Source organism: Nicrophorus vespilloides, unplaced genomic scaffold, assembly GCF_001412225.1.
Source record: "Nicrophorus vespilloides isolate i.1.1-1 unplaced genomic scaffold, Nicve_v1.0, whole genome shotgun sequence".
NCBI lineage: Eukaryota > Metazoa > Arthropoda > Insecta > Coleoptera > Silphidae > Nicrophorus > Nicrophorus vespilloides.
In genome coordinates this window covers 131,839-155,112 of record NW_017100080.1, presented here as the reverse complement: position 1 = coordinate 155,112, position 23,274 = coordinate 131,839, and the positions used below count along the sequence as shown (strand labels likewise).

General features: G+C 31.4%; 1 protein-coding gene across 4 annotated transcripts; it reads right to left on the bottom strand.

The window, feature by feature from the left end:
- Positions 1–783: 783 nt before the first annotated feature.
- Positions 784–22,118, bottom strand: LOC108566910 (slowpoke-binding protein). 4 transcript variants are annotated; one of them, XM_017927037.1, is made up of 8 exons: positions 21,989–22,118; positions 21,521–21,902; positions 17,775–17,845; positions 9,846–10,043; positions 8,562–8,862; positions 8,288–8,505; positions 3,494–3,754; positions 784–1,187 (listed from the first exon to the last, which is right to left on the bottom strand). In XM_017927037.1, the coding sequence occupies exons 2-8, from the start codon at positions 21,569–21,571 to the stop codon at positions 1,037–1,039; spliced, it is 1,251 nt and encodes a 416-aa protein (XP_017782526.1). In that variant the 5' UTR covers positions 21,572–21,902; positions 21,989–22,118; the 3' UTR covers positions 784–1,036. The 4 variants fall into 4 exon arrangements, with proteins under 4 accessions (XP_017782526.1, XP_017782524.1, XP_017782527.1 ...); XM_017927035.1 differs by lacking the exons at positions 17,775–17,845; positions 21,521–21,902; positions 21,989–22,118 and adding an exon at positions 17,093–17,474; XM_017927038.1 differs by lacking the exons at positions 17,775–17,845; positions 21,521–21,902; positions 21,989–22,118 and adding an exon at positions 17,093–17,483 and having other exon boundaries at positions 1,104–1,570.
- Between the last annotated feature and the right edge of the window lie 1,156 nt (positions 22,119–23,274).

Genomic DNA, 23,274 nt, shown 5'->3' with positions numbered 1-23,274 from the left:
TATGGTTGAGCATAATATTTTTTATGTCGTGTAATTTTATTTACAATCTGTTCATCAATGTGAACATTGAGTACATTTAAGATTGCGGTTGACATTAGGTCGATAATCTTTCCCGGTGGAGAGTTACCATTATGATGATTTTTAATTTGTAGGCTGGCTGTCGTCTTGTGGGTTAAATTAAATAGTATATTGATGCTCTACGATTCCACTATTTCCTTTGTCTGTGAATCTGCTGCTATCCTTAACACTGACATTGTCCATTGACTTGGCTGAAGGTCCATATGCTGAACCTCATTCACTTGACTGTCCATCTGTGATGAACGATGGCCCTATTGCTGCAAGCACCGAGAGACCTCACTGGCTTTTGACCAGGATTCGATCGTGGGTAGGGCGACTTAACTATTCGGCTATTAGTCGCCGTAATTTATATGTATAATGTTTAATATGTATTGATGAAATTAATTTACATTTTTTAGTTTATGATTATCCTTATATATTTGGACACTAATATGTATTATAAAGATAATTGGGTATTAAGTATATCGTAGGTAGAGTACACATTTCTCGGAAATAGTGGGTAAATGTAAGTTGAACTCACATTTACCAGTCAAGCTGATAAGTGTGTACATTTACCGTAACATTCAACATCTGACATTTTTTTTTAATTGTTAAGGATTTGACAATACTATTTTAAACACAATAAAAGCATTCAACGATTTAAAAATTTTAAAGAAGAAACAGGAAGAGGATTACAATATGAAACTAATAAATGAAGATCGTAGATCACAGAAAAATGCTTTTTATTCGTTCAAAATTATTTTTATATTAAACATTCACAAAAATGGGAAAATGAAAATAAATAATACACACACACAAAAAAAAACACATTGCTTGTATTTTCTTTACATAATAAGTGTAGTCGCTGTTGTATTCTGCAAAACTGTCAGTTGGTGACAGCAGCAGTAGTAATTGCACGATGAAGTTGTGGTAGTATGAACGGGTATTGTTGTTTGGGTCAGTAGTAGTAAAATATTCGCTAATTACAGTGTAAATATTCGTCTGGTTTTACTTTGATTTGATTGTCGCATGCTGTTGTGGTTCTGATTTGCATGTAGGTCTTTCCTCTGACGGTGGCGAACTCGACAATTTTCGAATCGTTCCCACATTTGTACCGCTTTACCTGCAGGCTAAAAGGTTCGGATTCCGTCTCACTTTTCACATCTTCGCAAACAAATTGACTCATTCATATTTATATATATATACATAAATATCAAATATAATGAAAAAAAAAACATTTTTTTTTTCGAAATATACGAGGGACGGCGCGATATGTTGCGTTCGGTTGATTGTTTTGATGCTCCCAACCGTTCTTGTTATTTCTCATTTGTTTTTTTTTAATTAAATATTTGTTAACTTTCTTTGGACGATCTTAAATTAAAGAATGTTCATTTTTTTTGTTGCTTTTTTGATTTTTCTGGACAGACGTGGGCGTGTGGGAGGGACGGTCTCGAAAAGCTCTTTCCCTTGACTAAAGCTCTTTCCACTATATATAACTCTCACTCTCACCTATCTACCAATCCTCGAAATGAGATTACGTAAACAAAAGAAGAGAAACAAAAGAAAACATAAACAGTACAATACGGTCTAAACTCACTAAACATCTATAAACACGAACAATACAATAATTATATTATGTTAGAATAGATAAATTCTTTCGCAAATGGAAGTTAATTAATTATACAAAATCTATTGCTTCAAAAAGGAAAAATACTATAGGTTTCGTTGCATTCAACAAGAGGTAAGGCGCATCCACCGCACGTTAGTGTCAATCACAGCCATTAATTTGCTCAAATAGAAACACTCAACAAACAACTTGCAAATCGATTATATAAATTTATATGACGTAAAGTATCTCATTCGTTAATCGAGGTATAACTGTTTTTTTTGTAATTATGTATAAAATATTATTTGTGTTTAGTTCTAAATGTTTTTATATTATAATATATTTTTTAAAGAGAAACAAACAACATTTTTACTCAATATAGATTAAAGGTTCGTATTCAATACTTGGAAACAAGTACTTGCATGTGTACTTAAATATGGCTACATGAGTTTGGTAGACAACCGTTTTTAACATTAAATGAGATAACTGTATTTAAATTGTTTATTAGTTCCATTTGTTTTCTTGCATAATTTCAAGTAATTTTGTGAATCATGTGAACGTATTGCACTAATTACTCGTTACTTGACAAGTAAGGCGAAGCATGTAGTCATTTTATTTAAAATAAATGAAAATTGATAAACTTGCTGTTTATTAATACAATTCTATGTGAATAAATTAATGGCTTTATTTAAATCGACAATTTTTAACCTTTAACTTCTGAAGATTATTTTAATCCCTAAGTTGATGAAGAATTGTAAATATAGCCAAAAGCAATATTAGCAACAAGACTATTTTAACAATGTTTGTTGAAACTCTTCTTAACATGGAAAATTTAAAATCACTTGGTAAGGTTAAATTACTTTTACGCAATACGACAATTGTTGAATGCAACGTGACTAAAATTAAACTATAACAAAGAATTCACTCTACAGTTCGAAGGCAATTTGATTGACAAGTACGTTGCTTACGTAATAAACGTTCATAATCTTAAATACATCTTCTTTATTATTCCTTTAAATCTTGGGCCTACTGTTTTATTACAAAATAAATCTCTCCATGGGCACATTGAAATACTGAACTTCGTTACTAAACTTATCTCTTCGTTCTCTTTCCAACTTCGTTTTTTTTTATTACAATTTTTTTTTTGGTCCAAAATTCTCTAAGAAACACTTATTCTTTCGTTTTGGCCGCGGAATCTTCAGAAATCGAAGCGTAAATTTTGTTTTGAATTGAATCGATTTGACACAGCGCATTTACCGAAGGATCCTAATTATTATTATTTTGATTGTGCTTTGTATTTACTTGAATTAAAATAGAACTCGCTTACAATACTTGGCTAAATCTTAATTTGTAAAATATTTCATCTCTTATATTAAAATCTCACTTTTCTTTTTTTGTTAATTATTTGCATGATCATTGTTATTTTCATTTTCTTTTGTTTTGTTTTAAATCTAGGATGCGTGATTATTCGTGTGGATGAGAGTGCGCGCGTGTATTTTCATAATTTTTCTGCCTTTTACAAAATGCCGTTCGTAAGATGAATGATGCCTCTCGTGATCCTTTGTTACGTACATATTTTCCCGGATCCCGGCTAAACTATGTGGCGAAGATTACCACTACTACTACTACCGAGGTGTCTCTATGATTACAGTAATAGTCTCCTCGGTCTCCGCTTTGTTCAATTCTTCGTCTACTTCATCCTCTAGCATTCTACACTCTACATCACTAGAAAAAGAGAAAGCGTTAACGTTAGTATATCTGCTAGAACTCCTTGACATATCTACAAACTGCTATTGTTCTGAAAATCTCGGGTAATTGTATAATTGCTACCTTGTTATCGGCGTTGGCAGGGGAGCCACTTTCACGGACTCCAGAAGATCGTTGACCTCGGCGGATGTGACGTACGAGATGCCGGTGGTGCGGCGTAGCTCTCTCAGCTCGACTCCGCGGAAGAGGTCATCCCTGAGGAGCTCCTCGATCGTTGGGCATGAATCACTCTCGAAGATATCCCAAAGGGTTTCCGCTATTTTCGGTGTCCTCTCCAGCTCGATCTTCAAGTGCGCTGCGCTCGGCGGCGTCGGTAACTCATATCTGACACCAACCAAAAAAAGAAAGTATTATAGTTCTAAACAATTTAAAAAGCTGAGTAATATTTTTTTATTTACAATTTGAAAACACCATATCAAATATTTTCTTCATTTAAATTAACCAAATTATTCATATTATTGTATTCATAAAAATAATAGCGTTCAACTTAATAGATTTATAATTGGTAATAGATTTTTTTCACTGATAATTAAGATAATTTTATAATAACTGATGCACCGCTTTGTATTCCATAATTATATGCTTCCATAAGCTTTTTACTCAAACTGACGGCCTGCGGGTATTACACAGAAAATACATTTCAATTATGAATTTGTTACAAATGTATGACTATACCAATGAAATTTTGAAATATTACATATTTGGTTGAATGAGGGATTAGTTCACTATTCTAAATCAAACATAGCAAGTTAAATTATTATGCTAATTAGAAGAAAATTAAATAAATGATAATATAATAGACAACATTAAAACTCTATCAGTTTAGTTTAATTATTCTATTAAGTTTTTCAAAATAACTGAAAAAGAAATATTCCTACATTCTAATAATAATATTAGATAAATAAGTTGCCCTATTTACGATCAATTAAGATCAATTTCTGACACCAATACGTATCCAACAGATATTTATTTGGTTTGAGTGATGAACTCATTAGGCATACTTTTATATTCAATTATTAGGAAATGACCATGTATGAATTGATTTAAACGTTGAAAATGTATTTTTTTTTTGTTCATAATCTATTACTATAATCAGTGTTCTGAATTCGAGACAATATTTAAAGTATTTTTATATTTAGATGTTCCTTTATATATTAATTAAAAATGTTGTAATCATTTTCTGTAAAAAAAATAATTCTGTAAGAATAAACGCAGCGTATGCTCGTTCATGATCAGCTCATTAAAGAAACCAGCAACAACCTCTTCTCCAGAATTTAATTTCTGGAGATGAAAAATGTATACTCTACAACAATGTTGTGCACAGTAAATCTTGGTCTAAACAAGATTGTGCTCCCCAAACATCACAAAATATTAGCCTACTTCCAATGAAAGTTATGTTATGCATTTAGTGGGATTTCAAGGATGTTGTCTATTGTGAGCTGCTACCGAATAATCAAATTATCAATTCAGTCAAGCACTATGAGCAAATTGATAATTTGTGATTGCTCTTGCCCAAAAAAGATCAGGAATGGTTAATAAACGACGAATATGTTTTTAACATGATAAAGCGAGACCTCATACATATGTAATCATCCTACAAAAGTTGATAGTGTTTTCATGTGATATACTACCTCACCTTCCATATAGACTAGACATCGCACCGTCCGACTATCATTTGTTCCGCTTTTGAAGAAAGGTTGCAAATACGAACGGACTTATGTAACAACTCAATAATTGAGTTTACTAAACATATTTAAATTTAATGTGGTGTTAAATCTGCTTATTTTGGTACAATAAATGGGTTTAATATCGGTTAGTACATGTCTCGTAACGATTTCTATGTTGCTAAGACGAAAGCGTTGCTTTATATTGATGTTGGTCATAAATAACTGATTGCAAATGGTAAGAGAACTGTTAATTGAGCGAGTAGTGGATACTCTGTTTTGTTTTCAAGCCTAAAATAATTCAATGTTTGCTTACTAAACTCGGTATTGAGTTTTGTATCGTTTTATTAAGCAAGGCAGAAAGACCCATTGTCAATAGCCCTTTGTATCAGTTAACTTTTTTGAAATTATATATATTTATTTTGTTCTTTTTATTTATGTATATGTTTTATATTGTTTTTATTGAGTAAAAATTATTTTATATATCTTCTATTTCTAGAACTTGAATCTATAAATAAATTTATAAAATATTTGAAAAAAAAAAAATGATTTGTCATCAGTTTTTTTTGGTTATTTTCGGTACCCCCCACTTTGAGAATTACTGGACCAATACGATAACAACTATAAAAGTTTATGTGATTAACTTATTTTCACTTTCCAGAAGTATCTTATTGATTTCTATAGAACAAACAAAACGCATCAAGAGAAGTAAACAGGGTAGACATACTTTGGTCAATAGATTTTCTTTCAGGAAAGACTTTTTTTGTATTTGTTATTCAGTTATGACAACATATAGTGTATTCAGTACTCAGAACACTATATGTTGTACACTGTACTGAATTCATCAGCACAATGGCGAATGCATAATATAGACGCAATCTAAAACGTGCTGGGCTGTACAATGTGTTTCTGCTTTAATTGACACTATTGTCAATGTAACATCTATGATGAAACCGTTGAATTAATTGCCGCATTGTGATTCTCTCATGTGCACCGATGTAATTGATGGTAACCCAATAACATTAATACCAAATATGTCATAGATGGAAACGAATAACAAAATATTATTTACTTTAACGGATGTTAAATTTAAATGTATTTATTTGATATTAATCTTTATAATATATTATAATAATTGTTATATAATTATTACTATTGATATTTTAGTACCTAATAAAATTATTGTTAGTTTTGATGACTCTATTATACATATTTTGTGCATGCTAATTGCAATTCTTATTCAAATAATTAGTAATATTTAATATGTAGTTAATAACAACGAATGCAAATAAAATGATAAAATACGATGCGATTACGATATTAAGGTATGACTAATTAAAACATTTCTTAAAACTTCAATCATTTGACGACTTTACATTACAAAATTAATTTGTAGAAAAACGACTGAGAAGAATATTGCAACATTTCATGGTTCCGAAAGATAAAACTATATTGAACATTCTGTGTAACTTCTATTCTCGATATACTATATTTCAAAGTAACTAAAAAATAATCAGTAATCAGTACTATAAATACGTGATGTACTCATAAAGCTAAGTTATACAGTTCAGGACATAATTCCACACACAGTAGAAATATAAAAAGAAAATATCAATTGAACAAAATATAGAAACAAATATAACTTCACTCTTTCTTAAGTCTATATTAATCAAATTGACCATTGGATACTTTCTTGTATAATGGAAAGTTTCATATGAATTCTGTATAATGAAGATTTTTTTTCGTAATTTAGAATTAATTCATTAGAGTTGAAACTAAATTGGTGCCAATTTTGCTTTCGTACAAACATTGCACAATATACCAAGTAAAAAGCTTTGTTAAAATGATCGATCAGGAAATATATATAACGAAATACTACTACTACTCTGTCTATCTGGACTTTATCCAAGTATTCGATGCAGTATTTTATACTAGATAAAAAATTTGATAGCAATATAATAGTTTTTTTTTTCAGTTTAAAATATAAGATGAATTACAGCCAACACAGTTGAATGAGTTATGTCCTTTTTGTGCGGTTTATTTTATTTAGTTCCTCGATTAGTCCGGCTACAAACAGTTCGATATATTGGAACACATTACGCAAGTTATTGTTGTACTTATAATGAACAATAGGATAATTGAAACATTAGACTATTACAAAAATATCTCTGGATGAAAAGTATGTAGAATTTAAAAATGGTTTAGATCATGTAAACCAAGTTGAAGAATTATTTAAAAAGGGTCGATAAGATGGATTTTTTGTTTTAGTTACCTTTTTCTTAAAATATACATAATAGGAAGCGATAGCTAAAAGAAGATTAATTAACTTGAAAGATTGGTACATCTTTATATAATATTAATTTAGAAAGACCAAGCAATCTGGACCAACGACATTCAATTATGAAGTTCTGCCAGCAAATGTAACATCCAATTTATATACAGAATTAAAATTGTAAGTTCTTTTCAGTTCATTAAATTTAAATTTTTCGATCCTTGATTTAGTATGCGTTTTCTTATTTGTGTTACTGAATAAATGTAAATAATATGTTAAAAAAAGTAGAATGTAAAGTTGATGGCAATTTCGAGAATTTCAATAACCATAAATCAGACATTAGTTCCTGCGAAGCGAGGCAAAATATTAAAATGGGACTCGTGGAATTGACGTGTTCACCCTGAAAAACGATCAATCATGTGCCTTTAATCGTTACAAAACGGCCGGATCCGGCAGTAACCGGAGACGTTATCCCAAAATCTCGCCCATTAAGTCTGATTGTTGTTAGCACGCGTTCCGTGCCGGTTTCGAGTTTCCTTTCGTTTACGATGGCGCGATAATAAAAACCTAACTGACGTGCGGTATTAATTATTGAGAGGAACTTTATTTTCGCCCACTACCCTTCTACATTCATCTCCAATTCAATGAGGATCGGGAAAAGGGGAAAGGAACGAGTGTTTGAATATTTTACCGTTCTCCGACCCTTTCGATTAATTCGCTTTCTATTTATATCGGTATTCGATTGGGCTACGTACGTAATTCATGTGGGTTGCGATCGATGCGACGAAGAATCGGCGCGGGTTTGTTGTGCTTTTCTTCTTTTATTTTTTCGTCTTGTTTTTATTATCTTCTTTTTTTGGGTATATGTGCACGATAGATATTGTAAGGGAAATGAGATGGAATCGTGCCAAGTCTGCTCACCCAGTCGTCATTTCGAAGAGGAGATAACCGAAGGCTAAACATTCATCGACGGCAGGCGGCTTCGGCGGAAGACCTAGAAGCGGATTCTCGATGGCAGCGATTCGGGCCACGCCGTTTTGGATGATTACGTTTCCGGAATGCAGATGGTAGAATTTTGGGTAGTTTCTGTTCTGGAGGAAGAGCAGAGCCTCGAGGATTTGCCTACCCAGGCACTGGACCTTTTGGTAGCACACGGGATTAGTTAATCAATGGATTGGATTTGTTGGTAGCTCACCTGTCGGTAGGGGAGACCCTGACCTTTACCGCTGTACTTCCTGCCGTGGTCCTCTTGCCAGTTTTCACCGTAGATGAGGTCTTTGAGGCTACCGCTGTAGTTGAGAGGACAAATAAAGGCAGCCCCTATATCCCAGAACTCCACGTCCAGAATGGGATGGATGTACGGATGTTGCAGCGACCGGAACAGTTCCAACATAGTTTCTCTCGTAGTCGCAGTCGTCTGCAATGGACACTGTTGAGGCACCTCCACCAAACTCAAAAGACGTTCTGCTCCCAACGATTTATCCTTTATAACAAACCTTACGAACATAACACACATTTATGTAAATAATGGTTTATATTTATTTACTAAAAAATAATTAATTGATGTTATGCATTTAGGAAAATCATCATACTTTAAATTGCATCAAAATATTTTCTCATAAAATTTCTCTTTACTTCTAGTAAAATTTTATATATCATATTTCTATAAATTTATTAAGATTAATTAGGGCTGAAAACGCCTTTTATGAACGTTTTTTTTACTATAATTTCAACAATAAATATGTTTTTATGATTACAATCAACGTTATTATTATAATTAATAAGTGAATTTTTAGATAATATTCTTCAATTCTGGAACTCATAATCATTGAAAGAGTAATCACAATTTTTATTATGCAAATATATATAATATGACAATTTTATGTAATATTCATAAGCATTTAATGTTGTCTATTAGGATAACTATTGAATGTATTAGTATTTTCACAAATAAAGTACTTGCCGAGTACTTGTATAAGTTACACATCGAGTATGGCGTAATTTAATTAAAGTTTTTTTAACTAAGATCACGTGTCACACATTAATTGCTCAAAAGACGCCACAAAATATCTTTGTATTTACTCAGTTCAAGTACTTGATAAGTAACATGTAATGTATTATATAATTATATGAATACTTTGACAATACTGTAATTTTACAATATGATTTCGTTATAATTGCATAACACGGTGTATTTTACACATAATACGGTAAAAGACTTAAAGTTTGGGAAACTTCCGAGTTCAATTCACTGGGTCTCAGGCGGAATAGAATTTGTAGTTTACTTAGTGTAATTTTAACAAAAAATCATGTTCATATCATAATTATAATTTTTCTTTCATACTTGTTTAAACAGTTGGCAATAATAGCTGTCACATTTATATGTATATATAATGTTTATATACTGATACGTAAATATATATCGATCGAATTTTCTATTATAATTGTATAAGAAGGAAATGTAGGTAATTGTATTTACCAGTGTTTATCTGGACGTGACCCCATCATACCGAGCCGCCTCTGCAGTTCGTACCTTCCGCCGTACTCGAGGTACTGTTGACATGATGTATATGTGGCGTCTTGCAGTTGGATTTGTTGATGTCTGTCGTTGCTGTTCTTTTCGCTTCCGTTCTCGAGCCGGAGGGCGCTGTACTCGTGTCGAGGCATACTCGTCGACCTGAGAACACACGAGATAACAATGGTACAAATGCTTGCATGTCAATTTAGAGCCGGGATATGTCAATGGTCAATGGCCACTTGATCGCTGCACGCTAATCGACAACCTTCAGAAACTCACGCAAAGCCGCCTGTGAACTATTTCTAGACACAAGGAGAGACCTCAAGTGGCTATTAATGGATCATCAATGTGTATTTCGATCAAAAAGCAAATTATATATATATACACACATATTAAAGATTATTTGTATCAGTCTTTAAATCGATATGTCTATATTTATATACATTGTATACCCGGCGATTCCACCACAACTAACTAATACGTAACTATAATATTTATAGACACAATCCAAATTCATATGTTCAAGTTATAACTTAATTTTCAGTGTAGTCTCATTATCTTTAAATCTATAAGTTTGACATGTTTAAGACTTTGCAATCTCATACAATTATTAAGTAGGTTAATAGGACAAGTGAAACAAAGATTTAAACAAGTGTTTATATCTTTCTGATTTGCAATCAACACATAAATACAATTATACCTCGGTTAACGTTATCTCAAATATCGAATAGTTGATATAACAAAGTTTCTTCCAGTAAATACATCTACCCTGATTCATCAAGGAGTAATAGCATCATTTAAAGCTTATTATCTGCGTCGAACAATTTAATTGATCTAGAATAGAAATGTTTAAAATTTTTGGAAAAACACACCATTAATAATGCAATTGAAAACATTGATAATTGTTGGAAAGAAGTCTCTATGTAATGCTTAAATGGAGTTTCGCGCAAAATATGGCTGGATGTTGTACTAGAAGAAGGAATATAACATTCAAGGAATTATAATCAAAATTAAGTTAAGTGAAAAAAAAAAATTAGATGTAGAAAGATTTTTAATGGAAAGTAAAAGAAAAAAGTGCTAAAATGACAAAAAATTTTCAGTGAAAATGATCCAAATTTAGGAATTGTTAAAAGATCATGGTTGAATGTATAAGCAATTGTTAAATGAAAGAAAAAAAAGCAACAACTATCAACTTTAGACTCATATATGAAAATGTGATTTTACTGTTTTACTTTTTATTTAATACATTTCTTTGTTCTAAAAAAGCTTTATATTTTCTTAATGTATACCCCTTTTTCAGACTAAAATATATACAAAAATATTGCGTACAAAAGATTTAATGACGAAAAAATAGATCATTTATGTGTATAAAAATTAATTCTGTACAAATTTTTGAGAATTTATTTTGCTCGATAAACATATAATTTGTTTTGAATCAAACCGGACTATATTGAATCCAAATTGATCAAAACAGCAGTATGCGAGGTATTTATTGTACTTGGAATCCTTTAATGATTCAAAGTACTTGTTTTTTTCTTTACATCTTTATAGTTTTTTTACAATATAATTTACTTTTATCATATAAATATAATAAAAGTACATTTTTTCTTTCATTGCTTTATTGGCTTATTACAAGGGTGGTTTGAAAAAATCGATAAATTTTTCTAAGTTGGCATTGTAATTTATAACGATATGACTATTTAAATGACGATATCACTATTTAAATGACATATGACAAAATTTCAGCTAGATGGGTAGTAGTAAGTAGCTTTTAATCGCCATTTGAAACGACCACTTTCGCTAAAACGCACATAAAATGATACTTCAACACAGTGTTTAGTGATGATTAAGCGCAACGTGAAGGACATTCTGCAACCATTCGTGATTATGCGCAAAATTTGTAACCATTAAACCAGCTTCGTAACCGCTTTTAAAATAATGAATAATGACAGTTCAATATGAAAATAAGGTTCTAGATTAATTAAATAACCTAATATATGATTAAAAATCAATTAAGACAATTGTAAACCAAGTTTATTAAAACAAAGAATTACTTATGTTTTTAATTAGTTCATTTATATTTATATTATTGATTTATTTGATGAAAATTGAAAATATGGTATAATTTTGTTCTATTTAATAAGAGATCTTACAAATCTTTTTTAATATCAATTAGTTTAGACAAGTTTTCTCAATGTAGGAAAGGCAGGTAAACCTCCTAATAGTGTTACACCAGGGCCTCTCAACACTTTTAGTTCGAGACCTCAAAACAATGTTAATCGTGGGGCCTCACACAATGTTAGTCGAGGGCCCTCAAAGAGCGTTAGCCAAGAGAAGTCCGCTCCAAAAGTAATATTTTGCAAAACAAATAATATAGTCACGTACATAAATAGATGAATAAAATATAAACTATGCAACTTTAAAGGTGAATCATGTGCAACATTCTTGAATGAAAGATTAATTATGAGAAAATCGGAAGAAATCAATAGGTTTAATATCAAGAAAAGTTTTATTTAAATATATACTTGCCTTAATGGAATATTTTTTTTAATTAATAACAAGCAAATAGATAGTGTAAAACAAATAATGTTAATGGCAAGAGTGATCTGAATCATTTATGGTGTAAATTCAATAAATTAATCTATTAAATACTAGAAATGATCAACAGGTAAATTGATTGCTTTCTCACATTAATTATTCAATTACTGCGAATAAAGCCTTGCTAACAGCTGTAAATACAAATAATAAATTAGGAGTCCCTTCATCTGGACTAGGTAGAGCGTGTAAAGCACGACACGTTTTCGGATACTATACACACTCTGACATACACTAAATATATAATTCCCACGAAGATTATATAACATTAATTGTTGTCATATTATAAATGATAAATTATTAAATAAGTCACTGTTGTTATTGTAGTGTATTTAGTTCAATGAGATGACAAATCTAACCCAAATTTATAATTCCACTTATAGTAACTTAAGTAAAAAGTTTTCTATCTACTAAAAAACGATATTTTTTTTTATACAAAAATAATGTTGTTTACAATTTTTTAATATTTTTACTTATTTTTTTATTTAGCTCAATTCAAATTTAGATTGTTTTATATACCGAACTATAGTGAATGCGAACTGATAGAAGCTACACCTTGCAAGGTATTACTGTATTACAAAGGATTTTTTTGTAGGGTGACATATAGATAGGCGCCTCTATCAAAAAATATTATTTTTAGGAAGTACCAACCTTCAGAAGCCTCCTGTCAAAATTTCATGGCAATCTGACGTTTAGTTCACAAGTTACAGTGGTTTTACTGACGCTACTTTTGTAATTTTCAAAACAATGGAAAAATATGAATTTCGTGTATTGATAAAACAGTGCTTTTTAATGGAAAAAAATACCGTATAAGCAAAGCAATGGCTTGATAAGTGTTATGGGGACTCTTCTCCGTCGAGACAAATGATAGAGACGTGATTTGCTGATTTTAAACGCGGTCGTACAGACAAATGCCAATTGTTGCAGAAAACATAAAAATGTCCACAAAATGATTTTGGCCGATCGTAAATGACACCCTGAAGATTTCAGAAGGCTGTAAATTCATCATTTTGCATGAAAATTTGATCATGAGAAAGTTCTGTTCGATATGGGTACCACGTTCAATATCAAAGTGGACCAAAAACAACGAGTTTTGGTCCACAAATTTGGAGCTGTTCAAGCGAAATAAAAAGGAATTTTTCATGCGGTATGTAAGAATGGATGAAACCTGGATCCATCACTACACACAAGAGTCAAATCGGTAGTCAACTGAGTGGACAGTAAAGAGTGAAAGCCGTATTTTAAATCGTTCTACAAGAAAAGTACCGAAATGTTAGAGAAGCGATAGAATGAATGTATCACTATTGAAGGACTATGACTATAATAAAGTTGAATATTGCCCAAAAGTTGAGGTTTTATTAGTCATCCTACGACAACCAGAGCAACGCTCTTCAACCATATTATACCTGCGGACCTTCAAAAACCTAATTCATGAAGCCGTGGACCGGCATATTAGAAAAAAGTGGGTTAACAAAAAGTTATTTCTTTATTAGTTTGTCAGATTACCATTTATTTCGAAGAATGCAAAATTCGTTGAACTTTGAACTAATTTTGATGAAAACATCTTTAGCTGAAACATGGAAACGTGACTTATCAAGGATTTATTTCTGTATTAGTTTCTTGACTACTTTTATCTACTTTTATCAGCGGTTCCCAAACTTTTAAACATTGCGACCTAGTTTTTCTATCTATAGCGACCTCTTCATAAATATTAAGTGAGGGGAAGGGAAAGTACTTGAAAAAAATATTTGCACCACTTCACATTTTCATAACCGACCCCAGCCATGCTACTAGAATTTTACATATCTTTTTTTTTCTAATCAATTAAAAAATAATAAGTGCGGGAATACCTCGCATATTATAGCTTCGATTAGTCCAGTTTGAAAATTTCAAAACAAACTTAATATTAATAAAGAAAATAAAACTAAATTCTAATACAGTTCTCGATTAGTCCGCTTTCAAATAATCCTGCATATTGACGAAACCCATAAGCAGTATGGTAATCGACAATGCTTCTCCAAGTGGTTAACTATAACTACAAATAGATGATCCTGTCAATCGCATCCCGTGGGTCCTTGTTTACACCCATTAAATCCATATAAACAGTTATGCAATTCAAATGTTCGAGTCGGGAATGATTGTACGTGGGTGAACAGTAATTAGGTCGGATAAGTTCTGCAGAGTATCGATCAATATTAACATGTGCTACCCGGCGCATCCACCACAATTCACGCGAAAGTACACTAAAACTGTTGGAATTTATATATACAACTATATATTTTCAATGCAAAGTAGAATCGTGTTGTTTGGAAATTCGCGAAGTACGGCAACTGTTTCGAGGAAGGCAAAACATGTTAACCCGATAATTTGCACTCGACGTCGTTTTTCGCTCCGCGAATTTTGTAGCCCAAGGGCTCCACGTATTGTCGCTTGGGTTTATTCGTTGTGTGCACGTGGAAAATGATATTCTATTTACGTGCAGGAAATGAGATCTGTCGTTTTTTTTTTTCGGAGTTTGAAAATTACATTTACTATCAGAAGCTGCGCATCGCGTCGTCCTTTTTGTACTGTTAATCGATTTTATATTAGTGTATAGGAAAAAATATGATGGGTTAATTGTCGTTTCGTTATTTATGATTACTACTTGTTTAACTTGTTGCCTGATTATTAGCTTCATAAATTATTAATTTGTTATTTAGGTTAGAATACTAACAAAGATATATTTGATCTTTTATACTTCATATAATAGAGTACAGGGTTTAATAGAATAACAGTATTAAATTGTGGTATAAACTGATTTTTGGTATTTTTTTTGTTTAAGCAAGGCATAAAGTATAATATTTTGGGATTACAGCAATCACTACACTATTACACTACACTACAAATTAAATATAGTTTAAAAATTTCAAAATAAACTAAACTTTAATTGATGGATACAAATAAATTCTAAAAAAAGTGTTTTGTATACATAAATAATGTGTTTTTTTTTCATCTGTAAAGACAACTCTATTTTTATGCGGTTTTAAAGTCCTCGATTAATTCGGTTTTAAACAATTTAAGACAGCAGTTCTCAAACTTTTATATATTGCAACCCACTTTTAGAAATCCTATGTATGGCATTTTTTATTTTCGCCATATCTTATGAATTTTGATATTTAAATCATAAGAATATAAATTCTAAGATCTTTTCGCAGTTAGGGAAGCACTGGTTTAGAATATTGGCGGAAACGATTACCCGAACTATATGAGATATTGCTGTATTTCCTTCGAAAACAGAAGCATTAATCTATGAGGATACATATAAAGTTTGTGATAAGATCACTCAAATAAAGTAAAATGTTCATCTGGGATAACACAAACATTATTATAATTAAATTTTGTTAGTGAATAGCTTAAATAAAGTATTATTAATCTGTAATGCAAACAGAAAATTAATGAGAAAACCATTTAATAAATTTACATAATTCAGATCATATTTTTGGAGAAATCAATGTATTCGCATATTAGATATAGATTACTAACAAACAATTTGTAAATTACGACATATGTTTAGAGTGACCAAAAAGGATTGGCGAAGAGATTACATAAATAAATTATAAAGTATATAATATTAACAAAAGCATTAGATATGAGTACATAATGAACGTTTGTTATAGGATCACTTAAGTAGAGTACATGCTAAGTAGGATAAGAGCATTAGCTACGGCTACAAACTGAGAATTTGTGAAAATATTCATGAATGAAAGTAGATTGCACACATTAAATTATTAATTACATTACAAGCTGTAGGTTGATTAGAATGTCAATGAATCAAAATTTAAAGTATATATCATACAGAAATATACAAAATGTAGTATATACATAAATAAATAGTTTAGAAATGTAGGTTAGAACAAAGTTTCTCAATTAAAATTGGGTCGCGTTAAATTCTTAATAGCGAAATGTCAGTTGTCACCATGTGTCAAAGCGAGAGACTAGAGAAATATACTTAGTAATTGGATTGCTGTATAACTACAAGCAAATTTGTTGAGTCACGCGGCAAAAAAGTTGAGAAACGCTGAAAAAATATATAAAGAAAATCATGCATTGATAGAATAAGAGAATTAGTTTCCACGAAACAGTAAAACTCGGTGAGATTATTCCTAAGCCATAGTTGAGAAATTATAAATTTAATGAGAAAATTATAAATAAAGTTCCTTGAAAAGAAGAACAGTAGTTTGAAGTTCAAATTTGAAATTGTGCACTTAATAAATTTACGACAAACAGTCAATTGGCGAAAGCACTGTGTGAACTAAATATAAAGCTAGTATATGCTTTTTTATACAATAAAAACAATCAAACAATTGCTTTTGTTTCGATATACACTCGATATATTCTATTTAACAGTCGACGTTAGTTTTGGATACCCGAAGCTTCGAAGCATGATTTTCGTTATTCTACCCTTTACGTTATTATCACTACGTGTGGATCCCTATTTTTTTAACTGACCCTTGGGTAAGATTAATATCTAAGTTGCGTTTATTTATTTGCTTTTTTATAATTATTACTTTTAATATATGTTGTAATCCTGTTTTTGTGCCTAATACTGAGTGCGAGTATGATGTGATCACTACCTAGTCTTCATCAGGAAAACTTTCTGCAAGTTCACCCATTTGCTGGGTGGCGATTCAATACTGCTGCTTCTGCCGATGGACATCTGACGAGCCAATCTGAGTTCGCTACTGTTGAAATTATTCTCGCTTTGTACCCTCCGATTGCAAGTCTTTTTGCGCCTCGACCTAGATCTCTCCTGGTAAAAGCGATCGTGTCCGATCTTCTTATCCTGATCCTTTCCATCTTCATCTTTGTTTCTGTTTTGCGGCTTGTACAAGTTGATCATTCTCAACACATACACCGATTAATTCTTGCACAACAATTTATGAGTTAAGAACTGTTAATCAGCGAACCGACACGCGTATCACCTTCGTCGAGTAAACTGTACTGGTCACGATATGCAGCGCTTTCCAAATCCTGTTAGACGTTCCATTTTGAAACCATCGATTCTAAGCCACATTGTTTCTAGGGATTCGTATTATTAGAGACCGTTGTCCAAGAAATCTGCTTTTGCTAATTGAATTTGATTTAATTGGTATTAAGTGATTCGATAAAGTTCCACTTATTGGATCAAGCATTGAATGTAGGTTAGATTCGTCATAACTCTCCAAGCGTATATTAAATGTACGTAAGAATAATATAGCTCATAATGTCAACATATGTATGTTAAATAATTGGATATTTATATAAACGATAACTTACTTGCATTTTTTGATCCAGAAGGCTGCTGCCGCCAAAATCCCAAGGCCAAAGATTATGCAGGATGCTAGGACCTACAAATAAAGTAACAAATTGATAATTAATTTTCGTAGAATATGTAATTGTAATAGCTTTGAAAGTTATTTAGAGGGCATATGTTTAGTTTCAATTTGGTTACGTATAAAATGGTTAGTTTTAGTAGATATATGTTATATAAGTTTGTTAAATACCTTTTGACGTAATAAAATTGACATGGTTCAGTTTTCATGTCAGCATTAGATTTAATATAGTTAGGTACAATTTTGGAGTCATCATATGTTGAGCTTCTACACATCTAAATCTGCTTATTTATGATTTTTGACGTTAGATTATACTTGTTTATTGATATCAACGCAACTGATATCTTTTGTTACATATATGATTTGTTTTTGTTACATAATCTTGATTAACATTTACATAACAATTTGGTACTGGGGGAAAAATGTGTTTGGTTTTCTATAGTATGGTGAAGTTTCATATATTTAAATTTGTTAAAGTTAGGTTTGCTACTGTCAAGTTTGGTTTTGTTTAGAGTTTGGTTTGTTATTATCAAATTTAGAATGATTAGGATTGACATGGTGTTATATATCAGCGTTTCTGAACCTTTTTGCCGTGCAACTCATGTATGTAGTGACCCAATCTATAACATTTTTTTCACCAGTTCCTCGCTTTGACATAAGGTGACAGCTGTCATTTTGAGACCCATTATAGAACGCGGTTATATATTATGGTTCAGTATAGTTTATATTGTCAAGTTTGCTTCATATGACAGAAGCATTAGGTTTGCCATCGTCAGATTAAGGTTATGTTTAATATGGTTTTGTTTAGTATCGTTAGGTATGTTTACATTTATCATAATTACCTTTGGTATACAGAATTAAAAAAATGTTCATGGAATCAACTTCATTATCTTCTCCAGAGGTTTAGTAAGATCAAAAAGAAACAAAGATATAAAAATCTAATTAAAACATGAGTCACCCTTAATTAACGAGTTCCGTTATATAATTTCCCGATTGGGAGCGGGCTTTTGTGCATATTTTCCTACCAACTGTAAGTTTAATTACATTCCCTCAATTCCCCTCTTGTTTTAGCTAATGGCCATGTAAGCATTTTATTTGTTGTTTATTTTGTACATTATTTTATTTCTGACAGTGACGCAACGAGGTGAGGAAACTAAGAATTACGATGACGAAGTGAATTCCTTTCGTGCATTTTAATTTCCACCGGTTGATTCATGGGGTTGGGAAAGTTGCGAGTTTGGTTGTAGGTTCTGTGCGCCATTAATTTTGATGAATTACGGAGGCCACGGTTCCGCCGAAATTCGTATAATGTAATTTACTGCGCGATGTTCACTCTTTTTTTTTTCGTTTGCCTGTTTATCCTCAAGGGTGTTCCTTCTGCTGCCGAAACCGTGTGATTCGGATCGCTTGCAAATTGATTCATTAAATTTAGATTCTGTCGATTATTAAGCTTGAACATGCACTCAAAACGTGCGAAGGGTCACTAATTTGCTAAATCACTTAGAAAGGCAGCTAACTTGTAATTAGATTGTTAAAGTTGAACGCTCAATCAAATGTTAAATATGTTTTCAGTCATCAATATTGATTCGTATTTCTTATGCGAAATGCGTTTGTGGTGTGAAATTTAGATTCAAATATAAAGAAATTTTTTTCCGTCCGTTTTCAAATTAAAGCAAAAATAATCCTCACACACGACGAAATTCCTTTTGTGTAGAGGGTGGGAATGGCCCTGAATTATAAAACGCAATTAAATTTACTGAGGCTTAATTATTTTCTAAGAAAACTTTTCCACTTAAAATTCGAAGAAATTTATTTTTTTATTGACGACGTAAATTACAATATGAAGATTTAGATCTAAATATAATTGCGTATACATTATGCTTGAAAACTTTTACAAGTGCATGTAATCAGTTTGACTAATCGAGGACTTTAAAACCGTATAGAAAAATAATTTTATGTACTATTTCTTCTTAATTTATTTTGATTTTGCTCAATTAATATTTAGTTTATTTTGAAATTTTCATACTGGACTATAGTGAATCCGGACAAATCGAAGTCGCAATATGCGAGGTATTGCTGTACTTATAGTTGTGTACAAATGTAACATATTCTTGCCTACATATTTTCATGCGTGCTACACGACTCTTGACAAGTAAAATATAAAAATGCCATGAATTTTATAAACATTAAGCAATCTGTAAAAGTAAGCTTAACTGTGAAATAATGCGTTTTGGTTTCGAATGTGTAATTGAGCAGAAAATGGTATTGTCAAATATATAAAGCTACTGACAAATAAACGATCCAATCTTCTTTGCACGAATGCGCTTTGGGCTTTCACTGGCATTAAACAATTGACTCTCGTCCAAAGGATTAAAAGAGCCAACAAACTGTTGAACAATACCCTTTGCAATTAAGAACGAGCGATTATAATCAAAAGCTTAAGAAGATGAGAGAAATTGAAAGTTAAAATTTTATACCATAAAACTACATTAGTATTCTTTAAAGATTCTTCACTTTCATACATATTGATTTAAATTATGTAAATAAAAATCTACTGATTTAATCCAAATTAGGTCGAAGTTATTTTTGTTGAAATAAAATAAATAATTCATATAATAAATATCATAGATTGATTTTGGTTAAACTTGTTTGATGAAAATTTTAGTTTAAACATTGAAATATTTTAGATAGATTTTTTGATATTGTTATCAAGAAAATATACAGCATTAAATTATACTAATTAACGTTTAATTTATAATAATTATTATTATATGATAAATAATGAATCATTAATTATCGTATATATAGATGAGTTTGGATTAACTAATTATAGTAATAGAAGAACAGCGTTACTAAGTTTCATTTAATACTATGTTATAGTATTAAAATTGAATTTTTAATTCATGCAAATTTAAAATTCATGTATACATTTTATCTCGCAGAAAATATCATTAATAAAGGCATTGTAATCGTTTTATTACGTAGATCCTTTTCATGTTGTAAATTGAAATTGATGATTCTGATTAATCCGAATTACTTTTGGGAGTCAATTATTACGAGATTGATGGAGAACCATATGGAAAAAATATAAATATAAAATTAATAATCTAAACTTGAAAAAAAAAATCATTGGCAAATAATAGTTCCACTAGTAAATGTAGTTGAAAAAAATGTATTATCATTCGAATATACAAGAAATTGATATTACATATGGATTTTCATTAGAATTTAAATATAAAATCAAGTATGTAAATCTTTAATGATTTTTTTTTGAACAAAATGCAGTTTTAAGTAAACCACATAGTAACCAAATAATTAATGTAAAATTGACATGTTACTAATCCTGTTTAATTTCAAGCAAGACAAATGTTAAATTATGTATCAGTGTGTGAATAACTTGATGCATATAGTCTTTCAGATTGTCGGTAAGTTTACGATGAAATACCTATTTATTTTCCAATTTAGAAGAAACTGCGTGCATTATATGAAAAGAAAAACTTTACACATGCTAGTAAATTTGCATTTCCGTTTTTCGATTAAATCGTCGTTCTTGGAAGTTATTTGCAATTATTTTTTTTAAAGTTTGCATTTCAAGTAGACACGTCGACAACAACAAATACTATCCAAAGTTGTTTGTTGTTAACTCTGTCTTTAGTCATGCAGTGCAGTGGGGGTATAATCTCTTCTTACCCAGGGATGCGCAGGATGCTTGTGGACGGTCGAATTTTGTGGCACTTTCATCGCTCTCTGGGTCTACCAGAGCATCGTTGCTGGTACCAAAAAATTGTTTTTTTAAAGAGTTGTTTCGAATTGCAGAGTTTTCCTTGATGCTAGAACAGATTTCTTTGAGCTTTCCATTCCACGGCGGACCGACCGAACTGCGCTCCAGCTGGAAGCGCATTGGCGATGAGCCCGCTCCAGTCGATAAACAAGGGTGCTACGCTTGCGCCCCTGTCCCACCCCCGTACCGAATGCAGCACCACCGACCGTCCGACGCGTCCCTATCCGATTGCCATTGAACTTGGAACAACAAAGGCCATCACAATCGGTGAACAACTAAAAAAAAATAGCACTAATTAACCAATGGCAAACCGATTTCATTTGAACGAGAGACGCAAATCAATTTAATTAGCTGCGGTATTTCAATCCATTACTTACGCAACACGGAATTTCGAGAGGATCCGCAAAATAATCAACTACCAACATCTTTCAAACGATCGATGATTCTATTAGGATTTGTGATAAATTGGGAGCTGACGTCTATGATGATGTACGTTCTTGATACAGGCAACTTGAATGTATGCGGGATGGGATGGATGGATGGGTATGCATCTAAGAATACGGCGCATATAAATTGGCCTCGTTATTTTGTTATGAATATTTCATGCGCAACTGAACTACTACTTTTCCTCGCAGATTCTTCCAACGCTAAGATATTTGATGTTTGGCATCTTTACAAAAGTTAAGCTACGTGTGTTTTTGATAGTTGACTCTTCACCTACACGAAATCAATAGAATATCAATTTAGTGTTGACGATTGAATTGTAAATCAGAAACGAAATTCCCTAACAAAAAACAAATGGTTCTAAAAAAAATGCAAATACACTCATTTCTCGTGCTGTTTGAAACCGGACTAATTGAGAACAGTAAAATATAATTTAGTTAGATATGAAATTTTGAGACCATTTTATAGTGAATCGAATCTGCAATATGCGAAGTATTGCTGCATTTTTTTTGTCTATAAAAAATTACAAAAGGAAAATAAGATACAAATTAGTTTTCTTATATTTATATTTCGTTTGTTGTAGTTGGCGTTTAATTAAAACTTATCTGGATGGAATTAACTTTGTCGCATGATTTCGAGCAGCGTGTAAACTGTAATTGGAAAACTTAAATGCAGTAAATGTTAGTTAGGATGATAAACTTTTAAGAAAGTCAATAAATGCTTGATGTAATAACAAAACGAAAACCAAATTTAAATATTTTTTAGTATGTACTAGATGTCATAAAATGTATTCACTTTTTTTCTGTTAATTATATCTGTTGAATCGTATAAATCAGTGATTCCCAAAGTGGTCTATATCAACCCCCAGGGGTCTATGACAACCTGCAAGGGGTCTACGTCTGCGAAAAAACAATTTGGGGGTCCATGAAATGAAAATGGTACATACACTGATAGTACCTATTTACTTACATTATACTATCTTATATTCGCTTTGTTGTCGCAATACATTTTGAACTTGTAAAAACCTGCACATAATGATATACCAGTATCATCTTGTTACAAGCATACGTGTAGTCTCAGAGCAAAGATCTTAATAATTATAAAGATGTCCCAATATAAATAATAAATTTACAAAAAATCAATATCAGGTAAGTAGGGGTCTACCCAAAACCGAAAAACATGGCAAGGGGTCTACGACACAAAAAAGTTTGGGAACCTC

What these genes read in the sequence shown, in the direction of transcription:
- LOC108566910 (XM_017927035.1), bottom strand. Translation starts at nt 17,358, where the DNA reads ATGATCAACTTGTACAAGCCGCAAAACAGAAACAAAGATGAAGATGGA. An exon ending in TCACGTCCAGATAAACACTG is followed by an intron (nt 8,863 to 9,845) that starts GTAAATACAATT and finishes TATGTTCGTAAG; the next exon opens with GTTTGTTATAAAGGATAAAT. An exon ending in CTCTTCGAAATGACGACTGG is followed by an intron (nt 3,755 to 8,287) that starts GTGAGCAGACTT and finishes GGTTGGTGTCAG; the next exon opens with ATATGAGTTACCGACGCCGC.